The sequence below is a fragment of the Ammospiza nelsoni genome, chromosome 4, assembly GCF_027579445.1.
Source record: "Ammospiza nelsoni isolate bAmmNel1 chromosome 4, bAmmNel1.pri, whole genome shotgun sequence".
Taxonomy (NCBI): Eukaryota; Metazoa; Chordata; class Aves; order Passeriformes; family Passerellidae; genus Ammospiza; species Ammospiza nelsoni.
In genome coordinates, this window is record NC_080636.1 from 76,158,370 (window position 1) to 76,183,776 (window position 25,407).

At 36.6% G+C, this 25,407-nt stretch overlaps 1 protein-coding gene across 1 annotated transcript; it reads right to left on the reverse strand.

Annotated features, from left to right (window-relative positions):
- Positions 1 to 25,407, reverse strand: HPGD (15-hydroxyprostaglandin dehydrogenase). The gene is made up of 7 exons (XM_059470380.1): positions 25,202 to 25,407; positions 24,901 to 25,024; positions 20,935 to 21,041; positions 10,002 to 10,098; positions 3,989 to 4,065; positions 1,891 to 2,054; positions 1 to 821 (listed from the first exon to the last, which is right to left on the reverse strand). The coding sequence occupies exons 1-7, from the start codon at positions 25,292 to 25,294 to the stop codon at positions 683 to 685; spliced, it is 801 nt and encodes a 266-aa protein (XP_059326363.1). The 5' UTR covers positions 25,295 to 25,407; the 3' UTR covers positions 1 to 682.

A 25,407-nucleotide genomic window follows, 5' to 3' on the forward strand; every position in this document is an offset into this window, starting at 1 on the left:
GAAAATAAGATTTAATAGGCAAGCAAACATTTCAATCAATGTCAAAATATTCCTCTTTGTATATACAGAGTGAGAAAATTCACACATATATATATCTATAAAAGAAAATAAAAATATTTCTGAAATATTTTATAAATATCTAAAATCCAAGAAGTTTAAAATCTGTACTTCCTTTTATGATATACAACGAATTAAGTTGCACATATTTAACATTTCATAAGAGAAAGTTAATTCTTAACTCCCTATGGCTAGATTTGTGATTTGGATTCCTGAACTGAATTCCTGGTCTGAAGAATTCAAGATGCAAATAAGTAGGCACGACAGTGAAAATAATAACAAAGTAAGTCAGATCAACTAAACTATGCTTGGAGTATGTAGATCAGAACAACCATAATGAAAAAGAAGAGGCCCCTACTACTAAAAAATAATTAAAAGAACCCTTCAGAGCAGTATGTTTATTCTACTAAATAAATACTGTTAATAGCGCTTACAGAATCAGAATAGTGTGGTAACATCTTCCCACAACAGATTTTCTCATCTATCTCTTTGTTATTAGAATGCAAATGTTTGAACACTGTCACTGATCTAGAAACAACACTCATCTTTTTTTCCCCTGAAATTACTCTTTTCAAAAAATTTTCTGTTTAAGAAAAGCCAAAAGTAATTAGCCCAAAACAATTATTTATCTCTTTGATGATGTAAAAGGTGTTTGGCCATATTGGTGAAAATGAATTCCTTGGGATACTGTAATCTTCATAACTTCTCCATTTAGAGTATCATCTTCAATTATTGTTATCAATCCTTCAGCAATTATTGATGGGCTGAAAAAAAAAGTTATTTCGGAGTTATGATATAATAGAACATGTAAAAAGGACAAGAAACTCAATGTAAATCTATATATCTGAAAATTTAAAAAATGGTATTTGAACAAATTTATTTTGAAGAATAGCAGAGGTGGTATGAGTGTTTCAGCAGAGATATGTATTCGCTTTAATCAGGACATACATCTAAAATGGCTACTTTACAAATCATCATTATTTTGCTCTAGTTTCTGATAAATGCCTGTGGACATCCATCTGCCACTGGGCTTCCTATCAAACTTTTCTCTGTCAGGGAAATGGACAGAAGTAATCCTCACACAATCCTCTGCAGCTCTTTGCTGTTGATTTATCCTGCTTCTGTAGCAGAGCTGACATACAAATTAGCATAAAGGTTAATTTCACATGCAGTTTGCTGTGGTCAATAGGTGCAAAATATTTTACATAAAGAAAATTATGGGTGAAACAACACAGTCATACAGTTTCCTTTGTGCAGAGGCATCTTGCAAGCTAATTGTAAGAAGCTAAGAAAGTGTTAAAAAGTATGACTATGCTTGCCATGTTCTCACAGTCTGTCCAAGCTGTCTGCTTTTGGCCTTTGTTGGCAAGACTGCAGTGGGCCAGGTAACTCTGATCTGATCCATTGTGGCTGCTGTTGTGCTCTTAATCAGTTTTGTCAGTTCACGGTCCGATTTCTATCTTTGTTCACTTCTGACAATTTTGTGAAAATTCTGTGCAAATTATATACCCCATATCTCACAACAAGTTTGATTAAACAAATTCATGAGGGAACACCAAAGGCTATTAAAAACTAAAAGAACGATATTAAAATTGCTAATTTGATTAGAACTTTGCTGGGAAATGGAAATGCATAAAGGGATATATCACGGTGCAGATGGTGCTCTTAAAATAGGCTTAGGTCTCTGCCATTTTTTTTTCTTTCTATACAGATAACCCATTTGATAGTCTTTTATCTGAGGCAGTATTTCCCTTTTGTTTAATTTTGCTGAAAGTGTGTCCTTGTTCTTGGTCAAAAAAGTGCAAAACCCCCATTGTATCTGACTTGACTTACTCCATTATGCCATAGAACTGCATCATATTTTTTATCTCATCCTTGTAGGAATAGTATTGTCCCATATTCTCTTCTTTATCTATTGACTGAAGAATTGGTGTGTTGACAAATCCTGGACAAATTGTGTTCAGTCTCACACCGTAGTTTTCCATGTTAGCAGCTAACTAGAAAAGAGAAAGGGGTAGCAGGCATTTGTCATCAACATTTTCAGGCAGTATTGTGTAAGCAAATTTTCAAAGAATGAGATTTACCTTTACCACAAAGTACTTTTCAGCCGTGCAAAGTAAGGAGATTGTGTTACTACTGATTGTTTTAAGAACTAAGTTTGAAGCACGTTTTCTCTAGTAATCATACTAGACTACTGGAAAAAAAATGTATTTCTTTTGTCGGGAGAATAATTCTATGAGAAATCAGAACTCTTCCCATGAAGTTGGTTTTTTTCCTAATACTTTTTGTTCTTAGTGCTCTTTAGCACGTAATTGACAATGTTCTAGGGTGATGATATAACTCTTCTAAGCAAAAACAAGAAAGGTTTTCCCAAATGTATGCTCTGGATCTTATAGGAGCTTTTTTATTAAAAAACTCTGAAAGAAATAAAATAATCTTTAAGATACTGTATTAAGATACCTTCCTCACATCAAAAGAAATACAGTATGTTCTCTATCCCGACAACAGTAATGCTAAACCTTTCTACTTGCTCTGTTGTCCCTGCCAAGGTATGAATCTATCACTGAGCATCTCCACTGGAAAGTCCCTGTGAACTGATTTTTTTCAGGAAGCAGCTCAGGAACAGGATGCAAGACAGAAGCACAAGTTGTTCTGGGAGAGGCAGGACCCCTTGTTTGTGGTTCTGCCAAAGTGTGCATGTAGCAAAGTCTGATCAACATCCAGGTATGAGTTGAATGAACTGGATGAGCTGGATGAACTTTCTTAGCAGTAGCACAGAACTGATAAATTAGACATGATATATCCAAGAATAACCATAACTGTTAATCACTGCGTTCTATTTCTTTTAACATTTAATGGACTTCTTTCAGGTATAATCTAAGTCATTTTCATGGCATGGTAGCCTGCTCTTTTGTTCTGGGGAGACAAGAAACTGAAGCCCTAGGTGTAAGGCATCAGACCTGCCCAACATCAGCCTTTCCTGGTAAATACTGTAGTTCACTATGTTTATTCTTTTTTTTCCTCAGCATTCTTACGTTCCTTAAAGACAGCATTTCCTCTAATTTACTTTTGAGCTTAGATGTGACATTTATATTTCTAATCAGAAAACAAAGCCAGGAAACTAGGTTTCATGTTCTTGATTTGTTGATATATTATATGCAACACTTACCCAGACTATTCTCTTTATGTTAATCTGAAAAAGGAGCTATTTATGTGGGGATGGGTGCATAAAATAGATGGATAAAGTGTAATTGATGTAATTAAATTGATAGTGTAATTTCAGGTGTTTAATTCTGGAAATAAGACTGGAAATCTTATGTGAGCAGATTATCTTTAACATTAATCTATTAAAGTGTAATTGTATTTTCTCCCTCCAAGTTCCTTTATTACACTGCTTGTTCAATCTAACTAGAAAGTTTTGGAGTTAGAGGCTGAAACTTATAATATGGTCATCTGATATGCCCCATCCTGAATGTGTCATTTTTCATTTTCAGAGTATTGAGAGTCAGTAAGAATAAATAATGATGTGTTCAAGTAACACTTTTACACTTCAGTGCCTATTTATCATTAAAAAAGTAATTGACCTGACTTAGAAACAAGGAAACCGAAATGACTGGGACAGGGTTCTGAAAAAATATTTTTAAAACTTGGACCAGAATTTTGCTTTTGGACTCCTCTCACTGTCCTTAAGTTACTCTGCAACATCTTTCTTCCATGTTCTCCAAACTTCAAATTGGTCATAAACACACAGATGCCATACTTATTCCATCTTTGGATTCCCTTTGTGAAAGGAGGGAACCTCCACTGCTTCACACACTTTGTTTTCTTTCCTAAAATTAATTCCAGTTGTATGGCTATAGAGGAGGAACATGAAAAATGTAAGCATGTTCCCCAGGAGCTGCTGAGACCCTTTTGGGAAATGCATACTTACTGCTAAGGACCGTGTGAATCCAATGACACCGTGCTTTGTAGCACAGTACACAGGCTGGAAGGCAGCAGGCATGAGTCCTTTAAAATAAAAAGGTAGCTGAATGAAGATATGGCATATTCCTACTTTATGATTATCTTAAACACATGTATAGGACTACAGTGTAAAAAACGTGTGTCAGAGATGCAACAAAATGGATTAGTAGGCATTTGTAAATTATATTCCATAATCTGGGATAGGCTAAGAAAAAAACAGATGAATAAAAAAGTGCAGGCAAAAGAAGAGTAATAAAGAATCATAACTTTTAAAAGGAAAAGTTGCATCTATGAACTGTGACTTAAAATAGAAGACACAGTCTGGAAGAAAACACTTAAGAATGAGATTTTTGAAGCATCTATGAATCAAGTATTTAAAGTATACTGAGGAGCAAAGTCTTTTAGGTGGGCTTTGATATCTAATGTGTGACCAGGATACCTGCAGTCATTCGCAGTGTGTTCAAGGAGGAAGTGTAGCAATAGGAGAAGCAAAATAAAATTTTCTGCTAACACTGTAAACCTTTATGGTCGGAGTGGGAAAGCAAAACATTTTTGTTGTAGAGAAAGAAAAGAGAACAGAGGTTTTGGAAGAAAACTAAGAATTCTGGTAAGACTGAGTAGATGGCAAAAAGCTAGTCAAGAAGAAATGACAGACCGTAAGCACATATTCAGTTCTGCCAATTACGCCAGCAATCTCTAATATACAATGAAAGCTGAACTGGACCAAATAGATGCTGTGGTTCCACCTGAAAATTAGGCTCTTATGAATAGCAAACTTCAGCCTGTCTGAAAGCTAGAGGATAAAATGTTTTCCTGAATGTGGTATTGTAAAACAGGATAGTAATTTTAATGCCTTAATGTTTGATTCTAATGGAAATAATCCAAATTAATAACTCATTTTTTTTAATCTTTCATACTTCAGATCTTAAGGTGATACTTTCAAGAAGGGGTGTGACTTACCTCAGTGGAGATGAAGAATTCACTCTCTAGCTCTTAGTATGGATTTGGCAGAAAAATTACATGTGCCAGACTTGCATGGGCTCTTAACGCTGGGATCTGTTTTGTCTGATGGAAAGAACTTTATAAGACAGCCCAAAGCTCTAATTGCCAACCTGACAGCTTTAAGGTTTTATCTTGATTTAAATGCTACCTTGATGATCTTGTGAAAGCAGCACTGTTCAATACTGGGAAATGAAGAACTTAACCTATTGTCTGGTTGTTCCTTAGCTTGGACTAATGTGTTATGCTTCTGCTTAAGAACTCACTTTATGAAATGGCTTTTGTACTGTCTCCTGTGGGTTGTGATCACAACAAATGCTTAATATTCTTCTGTTTGTTGACTTTTGATGAACCATTCCTCAGATTATTGGAAACATTGGAATACTGGCACATTAGAAATAATACAATACTATGTTAAAAAAACCCCAAAATCTCAAGTACTTTTACGTGCTTCAAGTAAAGGAAATTTTCATCAGACTGCAGCAAACAGAAATAAAACAGACAAAGTCTACTGGGAAACACAGAGGAAGAATTTAGAAGTAATTTTATTTTTATTTTTTAACCACAGTAAGAAAGATTACCTTTTACTTGAGAGGGAAGAGAAACAAAGTCAAGAAATAAACAAAGGAAGGGCACAGCTCACAATAATGAGGTGGAATAAGGTTCAAAGACTTTATTAAATGCCAAAGACAGCAGGACTAACTAGGCAGGAAGAGAGGAACTAGTAGCATTTTTGGGTTTTTTTTTGAAAACCAGTTCTTTCCCAATTGAAATTAATATCTTTGCTGAAGTGGAGAACCAAGAAAAAATCACCTCACTTTTGGATAAAGCATCTAAGACTAATTTTAACATTCCTCACATAAAACAATAACAGTCCTGTGTCACTTTTGTTCCTGAGTTCAGTACTCAGAACCCCAGTGAGGGCTTTCCAGCTCTGAGCCACTTCCCCACCCCAGGAAGAGCTGGGCCTGTCTTGGTGGTGTGTCCCAGGGACCCTCCTAAAGTATTTTATGATGAGCCACTGTGTCACACTGAGTCTGCTCTGCCCACATATTTATTCAACCAGAGAGCAGAGATGAGTTCCTAACATATTAGTTAGGGCATTCATTTGTTAGAAAATCTGGATTCTATTTGCTGCTGCCACGAATATTTAATTATCTTATGCACAGGAGAATGGCAGTGAAACAGACTAGAGACCATTATGCACAAAATAATGGGGAGAAGAAGAGGAGGGTGTTCAAATGGATGGTGATGGGTCAGTGTACTTCTGGCAAGTGATACATTTGGGTTTTAATCTCTCTTAGATGGGGAGGAGAGGGGTGCTGCTATGGCTAGATTTTTCTCTCTCTAGATGTTGCTGCATGGTGAATTGAAAATGACTTTGTGATGACTCAAGATGCTCTTTGGTTTAGCAAAACAAGTTCAAGCAGACAAAGAATAATCCTATGCTCCAATGTTAACTGCTCTGTTCTCTTTTTCTCAGCTCCTGGCAGACTGAGAGAGACAGTTCTTGCCCTTGCTTATATTCTACTTTCCTTTTAGGTGTCAAGATCACTCTACCATTGAAGATATGGTGTCAGGTGTCTCAGTACAACTCCTTATTTGTCATGATCAAGTTTCAAAAACCACATCCTGAGAAATTAATACTGGAGGTGCAGAATTCTATCAATAAGCTTGATTTGTATCAGTAGGCTTTGCTGAAACCAGTATTTCCTTTCATTCCACTTTGATGAAATGAAAGAACTCTGATAAACACAGAATTAAGCATCTTTCCCCTGTTATGCTCTCCCACTGAACATGTTGCCCTCAGAGATTTGAGTAAATTCCTTTCTTTGAATAAGATTTATTAGCCTTTTTAGTTTTAAGCTGGACTTTGGACTTTCTGGTTTTCTCTCTGCATGCCCCCATGATATCATTATAGTCTTCCTGAGTGCCAAAACAAAGGTGCAACAGAAATCCTAGCAAAAACTTCTAAGCTGTGCCATTTCTATGAGTTTTTTTTATTGTGAAGTCTGAAGGGAATAGCTTCTAATTCTTGTTAACCTCATTCTGGCAGATTCTGCTGAGCATTTTACTTTTCACAAAAGGGAGGGACCAGAAGCTCTGTCATGATGCTGAAGGCCTCAGTTGTACAGCCATTGACATTTCTGGTGCCCTGTATCCCTGTGACAGAGTCCTTGCTTGGTGTTGTAACCATTTCTTGTAATACATAGAGGATCTGGTCCTAAAAAAGCTTGTTTGCTGTGACGGGTGCTTTAAGTATTTCTTGTGGCTGAAGCTTTCAATAAAGGGAAGGCAAACCACCTGTTTGAGGAAACTGAATGTTTGAAGTTGAGTGCAATCAAATTGATATGGCTCTGCAGCAGAAAGGTATCCAGATTCACTACACATTGAACAGCTTCTCACAAAAGTAGCATGATGCTACGCTAAAAAATTGTAACATTTTTTAAGCCCTCTGTAAATACTCTTTTTTTTTGTTCGCTAAAATACAGACAGACATAAATCCATTTTCACAGAAAACTTTCTTCAAAATACAAAAGCCATCAAAACAAAAGTGTGTGCCATACTTGAATTCCTTTTATCCTTTGCAAAAATGCTACAGGTTCCAGGCACCACACGGTAAAAGACCATGTTAAGTTTAATAACTTAAACAGCCTCTTGAGTTACATTTAGGTTTTTTATGCTTTCTCTGCCGCTTTTAACTATTCCATTCAATGCAATTAAAGTGTGGCTTACTAGAGAAGAAATTTTAGAACATTTTAATACTTGAATTTGAAATTGGATTTGCATCTAATTCAATGATGCAAAAACCTGCAATCATTGAAACTGGTTTTTATGGAGCCAAATTTGAATTAAAAAACATTTCTCATTATCTCAGTTTAGCAGAATTACTTCTTGATACAAATGCACAAATCTAATAAAATTAAATTTTGTAGCTTTGAGACATAGTTGAGTGCCTGCTGCATGTGATCATATATTTCTGTCCCTCTTTTAAGTCCTGTCTGGGGTCAAGACTAAAGAAAGGAAGACTCATTACTGGATAGACAGGCTCTGGCTTTGATCCAGCTGAATTAAAACTTTTAAGCATCCACTTCACAGAAATAATTTTGGTAGTACCATGTGTATTTGGAAATGTAATACTGTAAGGCTTGGTTCTGTCCCTGGTCCAAATCACTGGCAAAATTCTCATGGTGATGCAATGATTAATATTAATGTAGATAATTAATGTGCAAAGGAAATATTATTGAATTTCACATAAGCACTATGTACAACTCTTCTTGTTGCTCAAAAAGATATAGGAAGGTTTGCTGTCTGTCTCTTACAGAGAACTTGGACAGTGGGGATCAAAACCGCTCAGTTTAATGATCAACAGAAGCTAGCTCTGAGAAAACACTTGAAGGGGATGTTAAGCAAGCCAATGGAAGTTTGTCTTTCATGTATGGAATAAACTGCAGGACTGAGACCTTCAGACTGAAAAGGAGAGTTACAATCACAAAGCACAAACAGTAGTAAGTAAATAAGCAATAAAAATTAGTATATGTTAGCTTTTAAGGTATGTTTTTCCTTACAGCCTTGGAAACAATTGTTAAACACCAGCCATGTAAAACCAAAAAAAGCAGAGAAACTCTTGTTTGTCTTAACAAAGAGAACAGCCAAGTTTTTAGGTCTTAAAACCAAAATAATTTTGTGTTCATTTAAGACCAGTTAGAAAAGGAATCAAACCACTTGCTAGCCCTACCCTTTCTTAAGCACTGCTTTGGGCATTGGTGTCTCTGTGAACATGTTTAATATTTTACTTGTGTTGATGACCTCCTGCACTGCAACAGCAGTTTCCTTCAGGTTAATTTGGACCCAATACAATGTCCATTCAGCCTATAGAGATAAACTTACTGGTACCAGTAGGCAATGTGTCAGGCAGTATGAAAAATGCTGACTTAAAGGTACATGGAGTCTTTTAAGAATAGCCCCTCACCCTTTGTTCATGTGTTAAATCAGGATCCATATGCATTATGTCATATGCTTTCCTCAAGATCCATATGCATTATGTCAGTAGGGTGAACTGGACTTTTTATCACAAAAGCTAAGGTCTACAGGAGAACTTAAACTACTCAGAACATCCACACCTGTGCACAATCAGATCACTATAGCTGGTGCTATCTTAACTGGCTTTTCATTGGTAAAACACGTAGGAATATCCTGGAATGAAATGGTTACAATTTGGTAATCCACATAGACACAAAAAAACCCCTCTGACAATCTGAGTGTCAGGCAGCACAGGTATTATTTTTCACAGGCAGTCTGACAGTAGAAAGAGAGAACAACTTCTCCAAACAAAAAAGAGAGAATGCAAGTACTACCTCACAAAATTTTTGAGGAGGGTTGTCAAGTGACTTCATTCTCCATGAACAGTTTCCCCCTCAGCTGTTCTTTTTTGCTGGGAGCCCAGTCATTGAAACATTGAGTATATCTACAGGAAATGGTGCAGAATTCTGCACACAACAGGACAGCATTTACAGAAACTGAAATACAGTTATAGAACAGATAAGTAGTGAGCAAAGAAAGTGTTAATATGAGTGTTAATTTTATGACTTTTCAAGTACAGGTAGATCACAGCTGAAAGGACTTGGAACACAGAGTGGGTGTGTGAAAACTTTAATTATTTAGATACAGTCTAGCCTTAGAGGTTCCTACATTTGTGCTCCTCTGGAGTTGAATGGAGGAATTTACATCAGGCTCAAGGTTTTAACTGCAAGACTGATAGTTTAGGAAAATTACTGATATTTTTCTATTGAATTTGGTCTAAAAAAGCAAATGGAATTTGTGGTTGTTTGATATTCCTGCTATTGCTACAATGAAAACCAGTTCAAAATATTTCTAAACAGAAAAGGGCCATAAAAAGAAGAAAAAGTAAGACTGATCAGTATGATTCATTTACTTAAGAAGAAAACAGCAGAAATTGTTTATGCAGAAAATTTTCTCACCTGCCAAGGATGACATATTAATGATCACTCCTCCATCACCTCCATTTCCTTTTTTCATGTATTCTATGCCAAGGTAGGTTCCTCTGATCACAGATGTCTGGTATAAAGATGAAGGAAGTATTGAAGATGCTCAAAGATTATTTGAAACGATTCAAAATATTTTACTGAATTATTGATGTTATTCAAAATATCTATTGTGCTTCTACAAACTGGAACTTGCTTTTATTGTGGTGCTTAGAACCTGTACTGCTTTACCAGTGATCTTACTTACACTTTGAAGTTTTTAAAGTATAAATAAGAGACGCAGAGACACTTCACAGTATTGTAACTCAGTAACTTCAGAAACACAATTGCAACAGATAGAAGTAATAGCAGTTTACTTATTTCTCTCAATAAGATATAAAAAAACAAGCTAAAATATTGAAATGTGAAATAAGAGCTGTGAAGGAAATGAAACAAAGAGTAAGTAAATAATTTAACGAAGAAACACATACCTTATCTAAAAATATAAGTGGCAGATGAACTGATCTAAATCCCATTGTTTTTGTTGAGATAGCCTGTTCTATATTATAAAAAAATGCACTGACTGTATCTGAAGATAACATTAACACTCTAAACTAAATTAGGCTCAAGTCAAAAGAAATTCACACTTTTTAGGATAAAGTACCATGATATAGTTCTGGTCCCAAGATATTAAGAATGTGTACTGTTTTCTGACTAAAGTTAAAGGAGTTTTACCATTCCTCTCAAATGAACGCCCACACAGGCAAATACAGCGAAGGTAAAAAGGGTGTGCTAAGAGATGTGAGATGTTGTTAGCATAATCTTAGCTGTGATTTTTACAAACATTTATTTTTTTAAAAAACAGAACTTCAAGGAAAAAAATTTCTGAGACCTGAATGTATCATTTTGATTCCTTAAAATCTGTTTTTGAACCCTACTGCAGTCAGAAATTCTGCCGAGATTCCTCTCACTGAGCTTCAGACTTTTAAACTGAGATGTCCACAGACACACCAAGCCTTGGGTCACCAGCCTGCTGGGGAAATCATGAGAGGGTTTTCCCAGAAAGTCACTTTACCTGAGAGTGAAATGAATAGTAAGAAAAAGGCAGCAGACATGGTTCCTGGTGGAAAACAACAACTTTAGAGAAATGTAAATTTCTCTAAATTTACTGCATTAGTGATGAGTTCCATAACTATTTCCCAAATTTCTCCTTAAAATGGACAAATACACTGAGACACACTTTTAGTCTTTTGGAAATATCATTTCAGCTTTTAAATGAGAACTTCATTTGTGATTGTTTAGTGCTATTTATTGACCCAAATAAATTAAGATGTCCAAAAGGTGAAGTGTGCATGATTATTTCAATATTTTTGACGAGAGAAGGTCTGCAGAATAATGGAGACAGAAATTTCCCTTAAGAAAACCAGAGTCAAGAATCTGTATTTGGCTAAAACCTAATAGATAGTGACTGGAAAAACTGGGGGAAGAAAGAGAAAAGCTTTTAAAATCAGAATGTTAACTATTTTTCTGTCACTATCTAAATTCCCAAAGCAAAATTGGAATAATCTGGAGATTATGTTTCGTTTTCATTAGCTGATATTTTTAGACACGAATGTTACAAAATATAAAGTAGTACTTCTAATTCATTTTCAGTTATCCTTCATGCTTTTCTGGTTTTAATAGGAATCAGATTTGGAAGAGTGCACGTCCGACTTTATTAATATCACTGGTTTATTTTTTAATTAACGTGAGGCTGCCCATTGACAGAGTTACAACAACCTGAGACCTCATTACCAAGTTTGCTTTGGAATCTTGATAATTAATCATTTTTTCTCATTTTCTATAGTTTCAGTGCTTAATGAGATATTTTTCTATAATATATTTTCAGAATATCTCATTCCTGGAATAGTGTAAAACTTCACAAAATATGAATATTTCAAAATTCTGAAATAATATTTTAAATTTTTCTTAAAGAAAAAATTACTTTTTTTTTTTTCCTGGAAAGTCTTTTTTAAGCGATCATTTTTTAAGAATTATTTTGATTAATTTAAAAAGGATGCTGTTGATTAAATTCTTTAGCAGAAACTTTCCAAAGAATTGTCTTCAATACCTTGTTGCATACCAGATTAAATCAGATTTCTTTTGCATGTCCTGGAAAGTAGAAGAGTCGTTATAAAGGTTGACCTAATGCTGTTTAATTGTCACATATAAATTTGATTTATTTAAACCAAGATTGTTAATGTACAGTAGTGTTGCTATAAGATATACTTATTCTGAACATAAACTTATTGGCACCTCAACCAAAATTAGATTTGGACTTAAGAGTGGAGTGTGTTTTTTCTAATATATATATATATATGTATGAGAGGCTGTACAGAAGATATTTGAGGAAGAAAGGGGTTAATGTTAATGTTGTCTTTGGAGAGCAGGTGCAGGTCCTGTCATGCCCTGGAGCAGTGGCTCAGCCTGCTGAGCAGAAAAGGAGAATTCCATTTAAGATGATTAGACAAAATAAATCAGTTGAAGAATGAAGTAGCTTGGGGCTCCTTGAAGGCTTTTCAATTCCTTCTAATTCAGAGATAATGGAGCTAGATGAGTCCTTGGCCAAACCACAATTATAAACCAAGAGAAAAGTGGGTAGCTTGGCTATTCACAGCTTGGCTATTCTGTATTTTTCTTTTCCTCCCTCTCGAATCCATTAACTTAGTACTTCTTCACGAGGCTGGAGGCATGTTCTCCTTTACACAAAGGCATTGTGAGAGGTGGTCTTCAAGAGAAATGCAGACCTCCACCTGGATATTGCCCCTTTCACCAGCTATAGCCATGTAATCCTTACCTGTGATCCTTGCAAAAACCTCACTGAGTGTGGCTGATCTTGGGTCGAATGACTAATATGATGTTTGGGCTGATAAAATACAGAATTATTTTGCAGGTAAACTCTGAAGCACGTACCCAGCGTGAGAAGAACCTGCCTGCACTCTCAGCAGATGGCACTTTTCTTGTATTGTGGGTTGGATTTCCCATTCTCTTGAAAGAATCCACCTCTCTCCAATCCTTTCAAAATTTATGTTTTCTGAATGCAGTTTTATGGTTTCAGGTTATGATGAAAATATCTGTCATTTCCTTTCAATTAAATGAAAGAAACTAAAAGTATTTTCAGACTGCAGTTCCCCTATCATACGTTTAAGCCTAATATTTCAATCAATGGTTCTTGACCAATAATAATTTATAGATTATCTATTAAATAAAAATTCTGGGAAAGTTTAATTTAAAATTACCTAATAAAAAAACTGTCTGACCCAGCTTAAGATGAAAATATGCTAGGAGACTTTGTACAGGAAGGCATTTTAGAGCTAATTTTTTTAATGATTCCATTGTTTACAACTGCATTTAACTCAAGGGATATTTTTCATAAATATGTCAAGAAAAAAGAGTATCAAAGTAGTCAGCTTTGTAACTAAATGTAGATAAATCAAAAATTGATACAGCTGACTCTTAATTATTTTTCTTTTTTTTTTTTTTAAACCTGGCTATGAAAAACTAGTATCCTTGAAGTCAGAAAATAATTTAAATTACTGTTCTTCTAGATATTGAAAAGCATGATATCCCAGCAACACTGCTGTTTATTTTCTAACCAAAACACAGTGTTTTACTACAGCACATCATGAGGACAGGCCATTAAGGTGTGCTGGAGGCCTGAGCATGCTCTCAAGGGAGGCAATTTTACTCTTCAACTGCCAGCAGAAAATTTAGGATTCTTTTAAATAAAGTTAAAGTGGTGAGTGTGGGAATATGTCATAGCATTATGTTACATAAATTACAGATTTAAATTAGAGGAGATCAGACGTGCTGAAGTATCATACAGTAATAAACCCAATATGGTATCTGACATCATGGTAAACATTGCAAAATAACTGTGCAAATACTTAAAATATTTGCAGTTGCTTTTGAGAATAAGGTGTCTGTAATCAGTCACTTATTTAATGATTTCTTAAATAGCAATTTAGTTGCCAGTGTCAAAATCAGAACTAAAACTTACAAAATCTTTGATTCTTCAAATTTCTATGTGTCCTTTGACGGTATAGATTTTATTCTATCATTCTAAAAAAAATAATCAAATAATCATATATTGAAATTCTGATTCTAATTAGGCTCAGCGTCTTCAGTAGAGTGCTAAATAATTTTTTCCACCTTTAGGAACCAATGTCAGCCAATGTGTACAATGTTTTTGTATTCCAACATTATATCTGTCAGTTTTTATACTTAGTGTTTCATTTAAGATTTATCTGTTAAAAAAAAAAAGATTTTTTTTGGTGATGGTGCCCAGGACATCATTAATCATCATCATTTTCAAGTGACAATTGCTTTGAAAGTAACTGAGTACACAGTGCTTTTTTTCCTAGTGTTTCAGGGCAGCTGTTCCAACCGACATAGTTTCTCACACCTATTTAATAAGGTTTTGCTTGCCACCACTTGTCAGATACATCTGGTGCTTCATGCTGAGAAAATACATCAGCATCTTCTGTGCTGAAGATGAGCACTATATTGATATCAAGATGATATGGTAATATGAATTCCTTTGAGAAAACAAAATAGTAATCAGTCATAACATTTTATGTAGGCTCCTGAACTAGGATATTTCAGTGCTTGGGGTACTGAATAAAAATGAAAGAGCCACTAACTTGTGGTTTCATAACGCAGGTTAGCACAGAGCTGGAATTTGACCCAAGATCATTTGCCTTTCAAAGAGTGAGGTTGTAAATCAATGACTATCTAAAAGGAAACATTTTAAAGTACTTTGTGAACTGTGTAAGATGAGCTTCAAAATTCTGAAACTAAAAGGGGTGCTTGTGATATCCATGGAAAATTTTAGCATTTGATGTTGGAAAGGAAGGTGGGACTAATTTTCTTCAGTAGATTTTCTAGGATATGGACAAGCTGGAGCAAGCATGCAAGTTCCTTGGCATTACTATGTATAGGTTAGTTTGATTGCTATATGAAATTATATTTTAAGCTCTTGAGTATGAATTTCCAACTCAAAATGTGGAAAACAAGAAGTCTAGAGAGGAAGAGGTAGAAAGGAGAAAGGAATATATAGCACGATTAGATTATTTGCTATAAATCAATAGCTCTTTTAAAAGGTGGGAATGAAACACTATGCTTTAGCTTTTCGTGGTGCAGATTCCTTTAATCCACTTCCCCTGTTCAATACACCTCCACATTCCTGAAGGACATAGGAATAGTATTCAATTTTGATAGCTGGTCTTGTTCTTAGTTTGAAACCTTTGCTTTTCATTATACTTCAACACTGGTTACTGTAAACATACATTAAAACCATAAGCTAAAAAATCATTGACTTACTGTGCTATTAAGGTAAGTAACTATGTCCTTCCTAGAACAATATAAACAGCAAAAAAAATTATACCTAGAGGCTTCATTATGTACTTAGAGGACTGATTCTTGTATATTAATGTCAAGGTGTCACTTTTCATTTTTTGGCCACATCTCCCCTTAGTCTTCTGACATCAAATTATGCTGATGAACAGGCAAATAAGCCACTGAGGTAGCCAGTAGCCACTGGTTAACAGTAAACCAGCCATCTATGCCATTTCATCTACTACAGATAGCACTGCTTGTTTTGGTTTGTTTCTGTTGCTGGCACTGAGAAATGATGCTTGCCTTTGTCACTGTTGTGGGACCTAGTGGTTATTTCCAACCGCTTAATCCAGCTATGTGTCCAGGTTACGTTACTTTGGGATGGAAGTTCAGCCCTTCTCTTTTCTCCTGGTATGCTGGGAAAGGACAGCAAGGTGTATGGGCCAGAAGAAGGTTGCAGCATGCTCCCATTTATAGCCGGCACAGTGGAACAGCCTTGTGATGATCATGATGCTGTTGTCACAAAAATAAATTCAATGAAACACTTCTGATGTTTGCTTAGTTACCCTTCTGTCTTCTGTTAAAACATTAATTGGCCTTCTGAGAAACAGGTCCTTACTGATAAGCAAACAATGAATTTGCATGGTTTGCTAGTTTCTGGAACATGTATTTCACCATGAGCCGTATTGAACAGAGTCACACATAAATATACAGTGGTGCATTATCTTCTCTGTAGTTCCAATCTAAGGATTTTGATGTTGGTAGACTTCATTTTAGTAAAGGACTTCTCTAAATTCATGGAAATTTGCTACTTCTGTCACTTCTGGAAATAAATCATGCAAACTCATGAAAAATGTAAAAACTTAGAATTGTTGCATATTTCTACATTTTGCCAAGTAATGTGAGACTGTCGTGCATCTGAAAAAACTTTATGTGTGCATTTGAATTCTACTTACTTCTGGACAACACTTAAATAATTGAATCCCATATGACTGGGGTGTTTTGATGTGCTCAGGTTCTGGCCTGAAATTTAAAGTTTTGCCAGAATGTGTTAAAACTGCAACATTATTACATAAACAGAGGATAGTTGTGATTTTGCTTTCAATTTTTTCATATTTTCATTTGGGGAATTGGTTTAAGTACATATACAAAATTAACTTTTTGCCATAATAAAACAGTAAGGTGGTCAAAATGTCACAAAAAGTACTTCTAAACTTTTGATTCAGGTAATATTTAAAATGAAAGCATAGGTGATACTAGTACTGCTACATTTAACTGTATACTGCAACCTATGTCAGTTTTCAGAAACCTCTGACATGAGCATAAAAAGAAATTCTGTGTGTAATTTGGGGGATTGTCTTTAGTATAAAATGTGCTAAGTGCATTGGTAATGCCAAAAGACACTGTAATTATAGTGGACACTCTAATTACAGTGGTTCCAGAAAGCCACATCAAAACAAGATGAAATTATTGAAGCTTCTTAGAACACCCAGTTGTGTTTAAACAGCATACATGTTCAAGGCTCATAAAGATGTGGGTCTTTTTCTTGTTTTAGGGATTGGAAGAATAAAAAAAAAGTCAGATTATAAAATTTCTGGATCCCTTAGGTAAAAATTTTATGAATGCAATAAAGACTGTCATGATGGAGGTACAACCCTCAATAAGAATTTATGTGTTATACACTCTCGTGCTACTCTGTACACAAATATGTGTGTGTGACAGACTGCTGAAACTACCCTGGTAATATCTCTTTAAAATGGAACTCTTGTATGGTTGCCAAGCTCATTTTTTTATGTGCCATAATAACAAGAGTGTATCCTTGTATGAGTTTCACTGGTTGAAGCTTCTGATGATCAAGCTGATATCAATCAAGTAAACACCCTGAGATTTGGAGTTTTGAGGTGAGGAATAGATGGCATTGCTGGACTACTTAGGTAAAAAAAATATATGTATTAATAAAATAATGAAAGGTGGATGTTTAGCACAAAATGTAGCAAAATGGTGGAAAGCATTGCAATAGAAATATCATTTTAGTAGTCACTACTCCTTCCTACACCCCTTCCCTGGCTTTATCAAGTTGTCTTTTCTTGCTCTCAGGAAACTGTAATGGAAAACAGTAAGAATTGCATTTTACTCCATTTTCCTTCCAAATTAAGTCCCACTCTTTGAACCTTCTTCTTCATGCTTTCTCAAGCAGTACTACCAGAACTTCCTTACACTCCTATAAAAACGTTCCTGAAGACCAACCGGTTCTGTGAACTGTTTTAGCCATAAAGAACACACCCCAGATGTGTTTGTTCTGATTTATCTTGCTCTGTATTGCTCTACTTTTGTACTTTGTACTTTAAACTGGGGCAGGGAATATTTGTTATATCAATATATAAATGAAATCACTAAGACAACGACTGGCGTCTAGATTTTTTTTCCCCTTTGAAAATAAAAAAATATGTGCATGATGTGTATCACACATATGGTGGCTATAGAAGCTGTTTCTGTTCTTAGAAATAAAATAAAGAATACTTAAACTATCCTACAAGAGGGAAATCAAGACATTTTAAAAGAATGTATTTCATATATATTTTGCTCCTTTCTACAAGAAACAGAAAAATATTTTATAGAATTAACCCATACAAGATATTACATGCATCAGCTATTTTTTTTTTTGTTATAATTAAAAAACCAGAAAGTACAAAGCACATATATTGTTTTACAGAAAGTACAGTAACTAGATAGAAATGCTTACGGAGGTAAGTTGACTTGGTGTTAGACAGGGAAAGAATAATCAAATCAATAGGTGAATGGAGATATTTGGATCTTAGAGTAGCTTTGATTTAACCCACATAACTGTAATTCTACTGTGTTTGAACATTTTAGATGTTCTTTCAGTCACCACCATGTATTCATGAATTTTTTCAACATTCAACTCTGTATTAGGTCATTAGGACATTTATGGTGAACTTATTATTTATACATAATAATGTATAAACTTCAAAATATTCCCTTAGGAGAACAAAATAGGGGACTAATTTGATAGTTAAGCATGCAGGTTTCTAAAACTTGGATTGCAGATTTTCTGCTACTTGAGACCACTTATGGTCTGCTTCTGCTCAATTACTTTTAAAAAGAAAAAAGAAAAATAGAATCATAGAATTGTTTAGATTAGAAAAGAACATTAAAAATCATCAAATATAACTCAGCCCAGCACTGCCAAATCCACCACTAAACCACGACCCCAAGTACCACATCTATAGGCCTTTTAAATACCTCCAGGGATGGTGAGTCAGCCACTTTCCTGTGCAGCCTGTTCCAGTGCTTGAAAACCCTTTTGGTGAAGAAATCTCTCCTCATATCCAATCTAAAGCTTCCCCAGCCCTTCTGACCATTTTCTCTCGTCCTATCACTTCTAACCTGGAAGAGGAGGCTGTTCCCCACCTCCTTACAACCCTCCATTCAGATGATTGTAGAGGCTAATAAGGCTCCTGTGAGCCTCCTTTTCTCCAGGCTAAACAACCTCATCTTCCTCAGCTGCTCCTCATAAGACTCTTCTCTGCTTTGTTGCCCTTTTCTGGGCACGCTCCAGCACCTCAGTGCCTTACTTGTAGCAAGGGGCCCAAACTGAATGTGGGATTTGAGGTGCAGTCTCACCAGGGCTGACTAGAGAGAGACAATCCCCGCCCTGCTCCCGCTGGCCACACTACTGCTGACGCAGACCAGGGTGCCACTGGCCTCCCTGGCCACCTGGGCACGGCTGGCTCACTTTCAGCTGCTGCAGACCAGCACCCCCAGGCCTTTTCCCAACGGGCACCTTCTCAGCCACTCCGCCCCAAGCCTGCGCGACGCAGGGGGGTGTCGTGACCAAAGTGCAGGACTCGGCACTTCACCTTATTGCAGCTCAGACAAGTGGCCTTGGCCCATCAATCCAGCCTGTTCACATCTACAGAGCCTTTACAGAGCCTTCTGATCCCTCAGCAGATCAACCCCCCTCCCAGCTTGGTGTCTTCTGCAATGCAGTAGGAGGAGGTTCTCAACATCATTTGTTTGAAGCTCTTGACATCAAAAAACTACTAAGACATCACGCTAAATGAGAATATTTACCTTGACAGCAAGCATCACAGTCAAACATATTTCTCACATGGCCTTCATTATTTCCAGTGATGACTAATTATCTGTACTTGCAAATTTGACAGGTGGATGGCTATCTACATTAACTTATATCCTGTGTTAAAATCAGGCACAAAAGTAAAAATAAATAAGTAATCTAGAACACAGTCTTCTTTTACACTCAAGGGATCGTACTTAGAGGTACTAAGATGCTGCCTATCACTGAGGATGACAAACTACTGTTAATTCACAATATGAAGTTTCCTAATGTTTAAATTTTTTGGAACATTTTAGAAATTAAATAAAGAGAAAGAAATATATGTACTTAAATCTTGATGAATATGTAAGGGATAGATACAAAGAAACCCAAGAGAAAGGTGTTATGAAACTTAATTTTTTTTTCCATGTACCAATTTTCTCATTAATTTTTCTGTAACTTCTCTCATATACAGCTTGTGCTATTTGTCCTGGAGTTATTGTGTTCATTTGTTTTTTTGGAGGCATTAGGATTCAAAGATGGGTATCTTTGTCCTTAAAATTTTTGACAAAAACACAGGTAATTTTCATATTCTGAGCTTTGTTGTTGCACAACAAACTCCACATTTTACTCTTCAAAGCTTCCTATTGCTACTTTCTTTGCAGTAAGTACCATCATGGGGTGACTTGTTGAATCATCATTGAATTAGGACTTCACAGACAGTAAGCTACAAGCTGAATTTCATTAACCTAGAAATTCTGTTAATGCTAGAAAGGTCATTCCTTGGAGCTGAGATATCCCTAGAGGTGTACTTGAAATTAAAAACTCTTCAGCTGAGAAAAAACCCACAGATATTGTGGTTTCATCTGATGAGATACCAGATAATATCAAAGAAGTGGTAACCGTTTGAAAATTAAATTTTCCAGGCTTGTTGAATGTACTGGATTTTAGGGAGTAAGTGCCCTTAAGTAGTGTGCTCCTACAAGTGATGATGGTGAAATGGCCTGTGTTAAAACTCAGATTTTATGCTGGCATGGTTGGTGAGCAAAGTGTGGAGGTCTTGGCTGAACAAATTCACCGAACAAATGGCAACTCTAATAAAGGCCAGCTGAGTCTCGCAAGTAACTAAAATGTTCTAAAACATTCATATAAACAGACTGGCCTACTGTAGATGCAGGTCTACTGCCTTGAGCAGTCAATTCTTACACCTATCTGGGAATCAATTGGATTTTCTAGAAAGGGAATGTTTGGTGATAGATAATGCAAGCACCTCTACACAGTGCTGTATATCTTGGTTAGACAATTTTAGGGATCCACCACACACTCAGTTATGTGGTGATTGTTTCAATAGCTGTACTTAGCAATCCAATAATTAATGTTCTGTCATCTGGAAAATCTGTACAAGCCACAGGCTGTTCACTGTATTCCAACATTAAATACTGAAATACAGAACAGGAGAAAAGAGATAATGCTTACCAAGTTAACTTGTATAGTGCTTTCCCAGTCCTTCTCATTGTTCACTCCAGCATTATTAACCACAATGTCCAGTCTTCCAAAATGTTCAATTACTTTTTTGAAAGCACCTATAGGAGATCCAAGAGTGACATTTCTTAGAACTTTGGAAAGTAATATATAAAAATACAATGCATGTATAAAAATGAATGGCTTATTAGTCTACCAGAATGTCTTCATTATTTTCTTAAACATTAAATGAGCAACATGCAATTAAATACTTTATCTAACATGCACTAACATTAGATAAATTTAGGGAAAGTGGAAGGATTAAGATAACATCATTGCCTTTTCATTCAGTTTGATAACAGGAGCTGTAAGTTCTTAGCACTTATACATTTGTAATAGGTAGGATGTTTGGCACCCCAATTATATACATTAAGCATTTATAGTTTGATTTGTAGCAGTTTGGTATAGCTAGTAAAGTCAAGATTTGATACTGTCTATTTTGAATGAAAAGCAAAAGCATCAAGTGTTCAGAAAAATTTTCTTAATTCAGTCCAAATTTAACCTAAGAACACAGTTTTTATTTAATGAATAACTGACATGAATATTTCAACTACTAATAATTAATCACGATTCTTGTTTAGATGTATCTATTTATGGTTAAGTTGCTATATATCCTACTTGTGAGGTAACTTTAATAATATATTCTCAAATTGAAATCTTCCTTTTTTTTTCTGAGGATAAAAATAGTGACTTGTCTTCCGAAGAATTTCAAAATGAGAACTTGGAAACTTCCACAGTGACACTGTGTTTTCCCAGGTGACAGTGTTAGAACTGAGATAAAAGATGTGTATGGAAAAACATGATGATGTCATAATGAGGAGCAAGCTTCTCAAGCCTGGCTCTGCTTTGACAAGATGGATGAGATGACTTCCAGATGTTCATTCCAGACTAAGATGTTCCAGAACTGAGGATATTTTCTGACATGTATATATATAATTGCTTGTTTTCCCCTCCAAATATTGTTCCTCATCACTAAATGTTTACTATTATGTAAACCAAGACACCACATCCCCAATATTATTTTAAAAAACATTGTTTGGTATTTGACTCAAAATCAACAGTATTTCAGGTACACAAAAATTGCGCTCGGTAGGCCTTGATGAAATTACTTCACTGAAAGGTGGTCCCAGGAGCATCTTCCTTCTCTGGTCCTTAGTGCTCGGCCCTTCATGTCAATCGGGTGCACAGCATCAGCTTGAAGACATCTACCTTTTTCTGCAGCAGTTGCAGGCGTTTACAAAGCTTTTCCTGCACCAGCCTTTTCTTTGCCTCAATGCTTCAGGTCCATCATGATCATCATCTTGTGATCAAAACAAGAGCTGGGCAGCTGATGGAACAGGTTTTATTTGTCCAGCTGCCTTTATTGTACAGGTCTTTCTAATATTCTTATTCTATACTAGAATATTGTAATATTAATAAATCTTCTGGTTTGGCCTCTCTCCCTTTTTTTCTTTTGTTAGTTGCCAATTCATTCTCTGATTTCTCAACTCTTCAGTCACTTATCTTTCCAATTCTGCATCATCAAGGGCTGAAATGAAAACCTTTAGCTTTATTAAAAGCAGAACTGAGTATTTAACTTATTTTGAATGAGTAAAATAAATACAATTTGGTTCCTTATTTATCTTTCAAATTTTGGAAACTGGCTAATTCCCTTTTAAGTCCTCTCTAAATAACATCTTATCTAAGAAAGATGTTTCTGAAGATTCTGTTAAGAATTAGAATCTTCAAAAACCACCATGGATAATAGTTATTTTGCCAATGATTTTTTAATTAAACTTACACAGACTTCACTAATTGTAGTTTTCTATTTTACATTTTGAGAAAAGACCAAATGTTTTTGCATATCTGTGTTTGGAATATTTCTGGTAAAAGTTTATCTGCCTACAGTAATCCCATCTATCACCTACCCACAAAAGGAAGAATTTTCTTGTAAATTCTTAGTGAAGTTGTCATCTACACATCAGTATAAGCTGATTTATTCTTCCCTCTTCAAACGTAGACTAATTCTGTGTTTGCACTGCACATTAATTAGTGCTTATGGAATTATAAAAAATTAAAATCAGATGTTTGTTTGAAATATTGAGTGGGGAAGGAAAAATTAAGAGAAGGATTCATTTTAAAGGAAAGGTAAGAAAAACAATGCAAAGTCAGCACAAACACCAGTTATATGTGAGCTTCTTAAATGTCCCTGGAAGGCAATAGTAAGTATGGTGATTTTTCAAAAGTGGGATGAGATAGGGGGGATTAGGTGAAAGAACCACCAGAGAAAAAAGTTCAGGCAAGACTTGAAAGCAGATTAAGCAGATGATTTCTTGCCCATAAGCCTCTTGTACTTAGAAATATTAGTTCTAGTACTGGGACTTTCTTCCTACTGCTAGGGAGGGCTAGAGTTAAAAAAAAAATGGAACTTCATTCACACACATGACCTTTAACATAAAGTACAGGACTTGATTCCTCTGATGAAACCTTTAAGCCCTAAATGTGAAATTAATCTAAATTTGTGAAGTAGTAGCTTACAATTGCAAGTGGAAAAATATGAAAATAAAACAACATCAAAACCAGGTCAGAATTCCCAAAGGATTGTGAGACATGATTGCAAATTTAGAGTAAGAAACCTGCAGCAGGATTAATGCAATGATCAGAGAGGCATGAGCAGCAGCAGCCGTCTGTTCTTGCTTTTTTCTTTGCAGGAGCCACTTCCAATTTTATTCTGATTACTTTTTTCCTACTAACTTGGTTCCAAAAACTCCCTTGCTGACCTGTCCTTCTCACTCCAGCTCCCGGTTCACACCCTGTTGGTCCTGCACTCGCCTGGCACTAAAGAAAGGAGGAGGTGTGGGAGACAAGGCACACAGTAACACCCACACAGCAGCACATGTTATTCCTTCCCCTAGGATGCTTTTTCTTGCTCCTTACTCCTCCCACTTGGAGAAAAAGTCAATCATCAACCTAGCTGATAAAAACTTTGCTGATTACAGCAGATCCCAGATTTAAAGTACAGCATTTTTCTTACAAATAGGAAATGTAAAGCTATACAATTAGGAATAATCATGCTATCTTGGAACAGTACAGCTGAATTCTGGAATAGCAACAATGTTTTCTGAAATGGTTATGCTCAATGGTCACTGTTGAGAAAGTGACCAGTGAAGTGTAATGAACGAAAACAGACCAAAACTGTTCACATCTAGTATGGCAGAAATGAATCTGGGGAAAGGGCACTGTCAAAAGAGATGTCAAAATCTGAATCTGAGTCACTACCTATGAATGTACCATTTAATAATGAAACTTTGATGAAGTGATGTGCCTGTTACGAAATATTGTGAAGGTACATCAATGTTATATCATACTCAGTAGGGAACACTGTTTATCCACTAAGTGAAAACAGAGATGCAAATCATTCATGAGGGAAGCTGCTGCCATTCCATGCATCTGCAAAATGTGTGTGAAATGTTATCATCTTATAGTTAACCCCATGATGAAGTAGTGTGCCAGTTTTTGCCAGTTCTTCTTTCAGCTGTGGCAGCACACAATGAAAGTAAATGCACTGTATGTAAAGAGCACGGCAACCCAGCACAGAATTTATTACTCCTGTGACGAGGGAATGCAGCTTGGAATCTGTACTGAAACCCCATAAAAAGCAAGTCTGAGCTTTAAAGTTTATATATATTACTCATAAAATAGCAATTATCTTCTGCAGAGCCTTTCATGCAAAAATATCACCCACAGTACTCAATGGAATTAACTTCTTTGGCTTTGTTGTGCCAAGGAACAAAGGGAAATTATGATAGTAATGCTGGTAGCAGTATTTCCCATCTGCAGGTTCAGGAACAAATCGTTTTTGGGTCAGTGCCAGCCGCGATCGGGAGCAGGCTGTCCCGCAGAGCTCCGTCTCTGCAGCGCGGCTCAGCGCTCACCTCCTACCTTTCAGCTGCTCCTGGTCCGTCACGTCGCACTGGATGAACAGCGTCCTCTGCGCTTCGAACTGCTCGTCCAGGGCCGCCTTGCTCTCCTGTCCGGCCTCGCAGTTGCGGTCCAGCAGGGCTACCTAAGCGGGGCGGGAGGAAGATGAGCGGCTGGCGGGAGCGCGGGCGGGCGGACGGACGGACGGACAGGTCGCCCGCCGAGCCGAGCCGAGCCCCGGGGGCTGCCACCACGCCCCGCCCGCGGGTGCCGGCTGCAGGCAGAGGCGAGGGAAAGGGAGGACGCGCTGCCCGGGGCTTACCTTGGCGCCCTTGCCCAGCAGCGCCTGGACGAAGGCGCGGCCGATGCCCTGCGCCCCGCCGGTGACCAGAGCCACCTTCCCATTGACGTGCATGGTGGCCGCTCTCCTGCCGCCCGCTCCGCGCCCGCCGAGCCCCAGCAGCCCAGCGCGGAGTCACCTGCCCGGCTTCCTTTCTCCCTCCTTCGTGCCCTCCTCCTGCCCTCCCT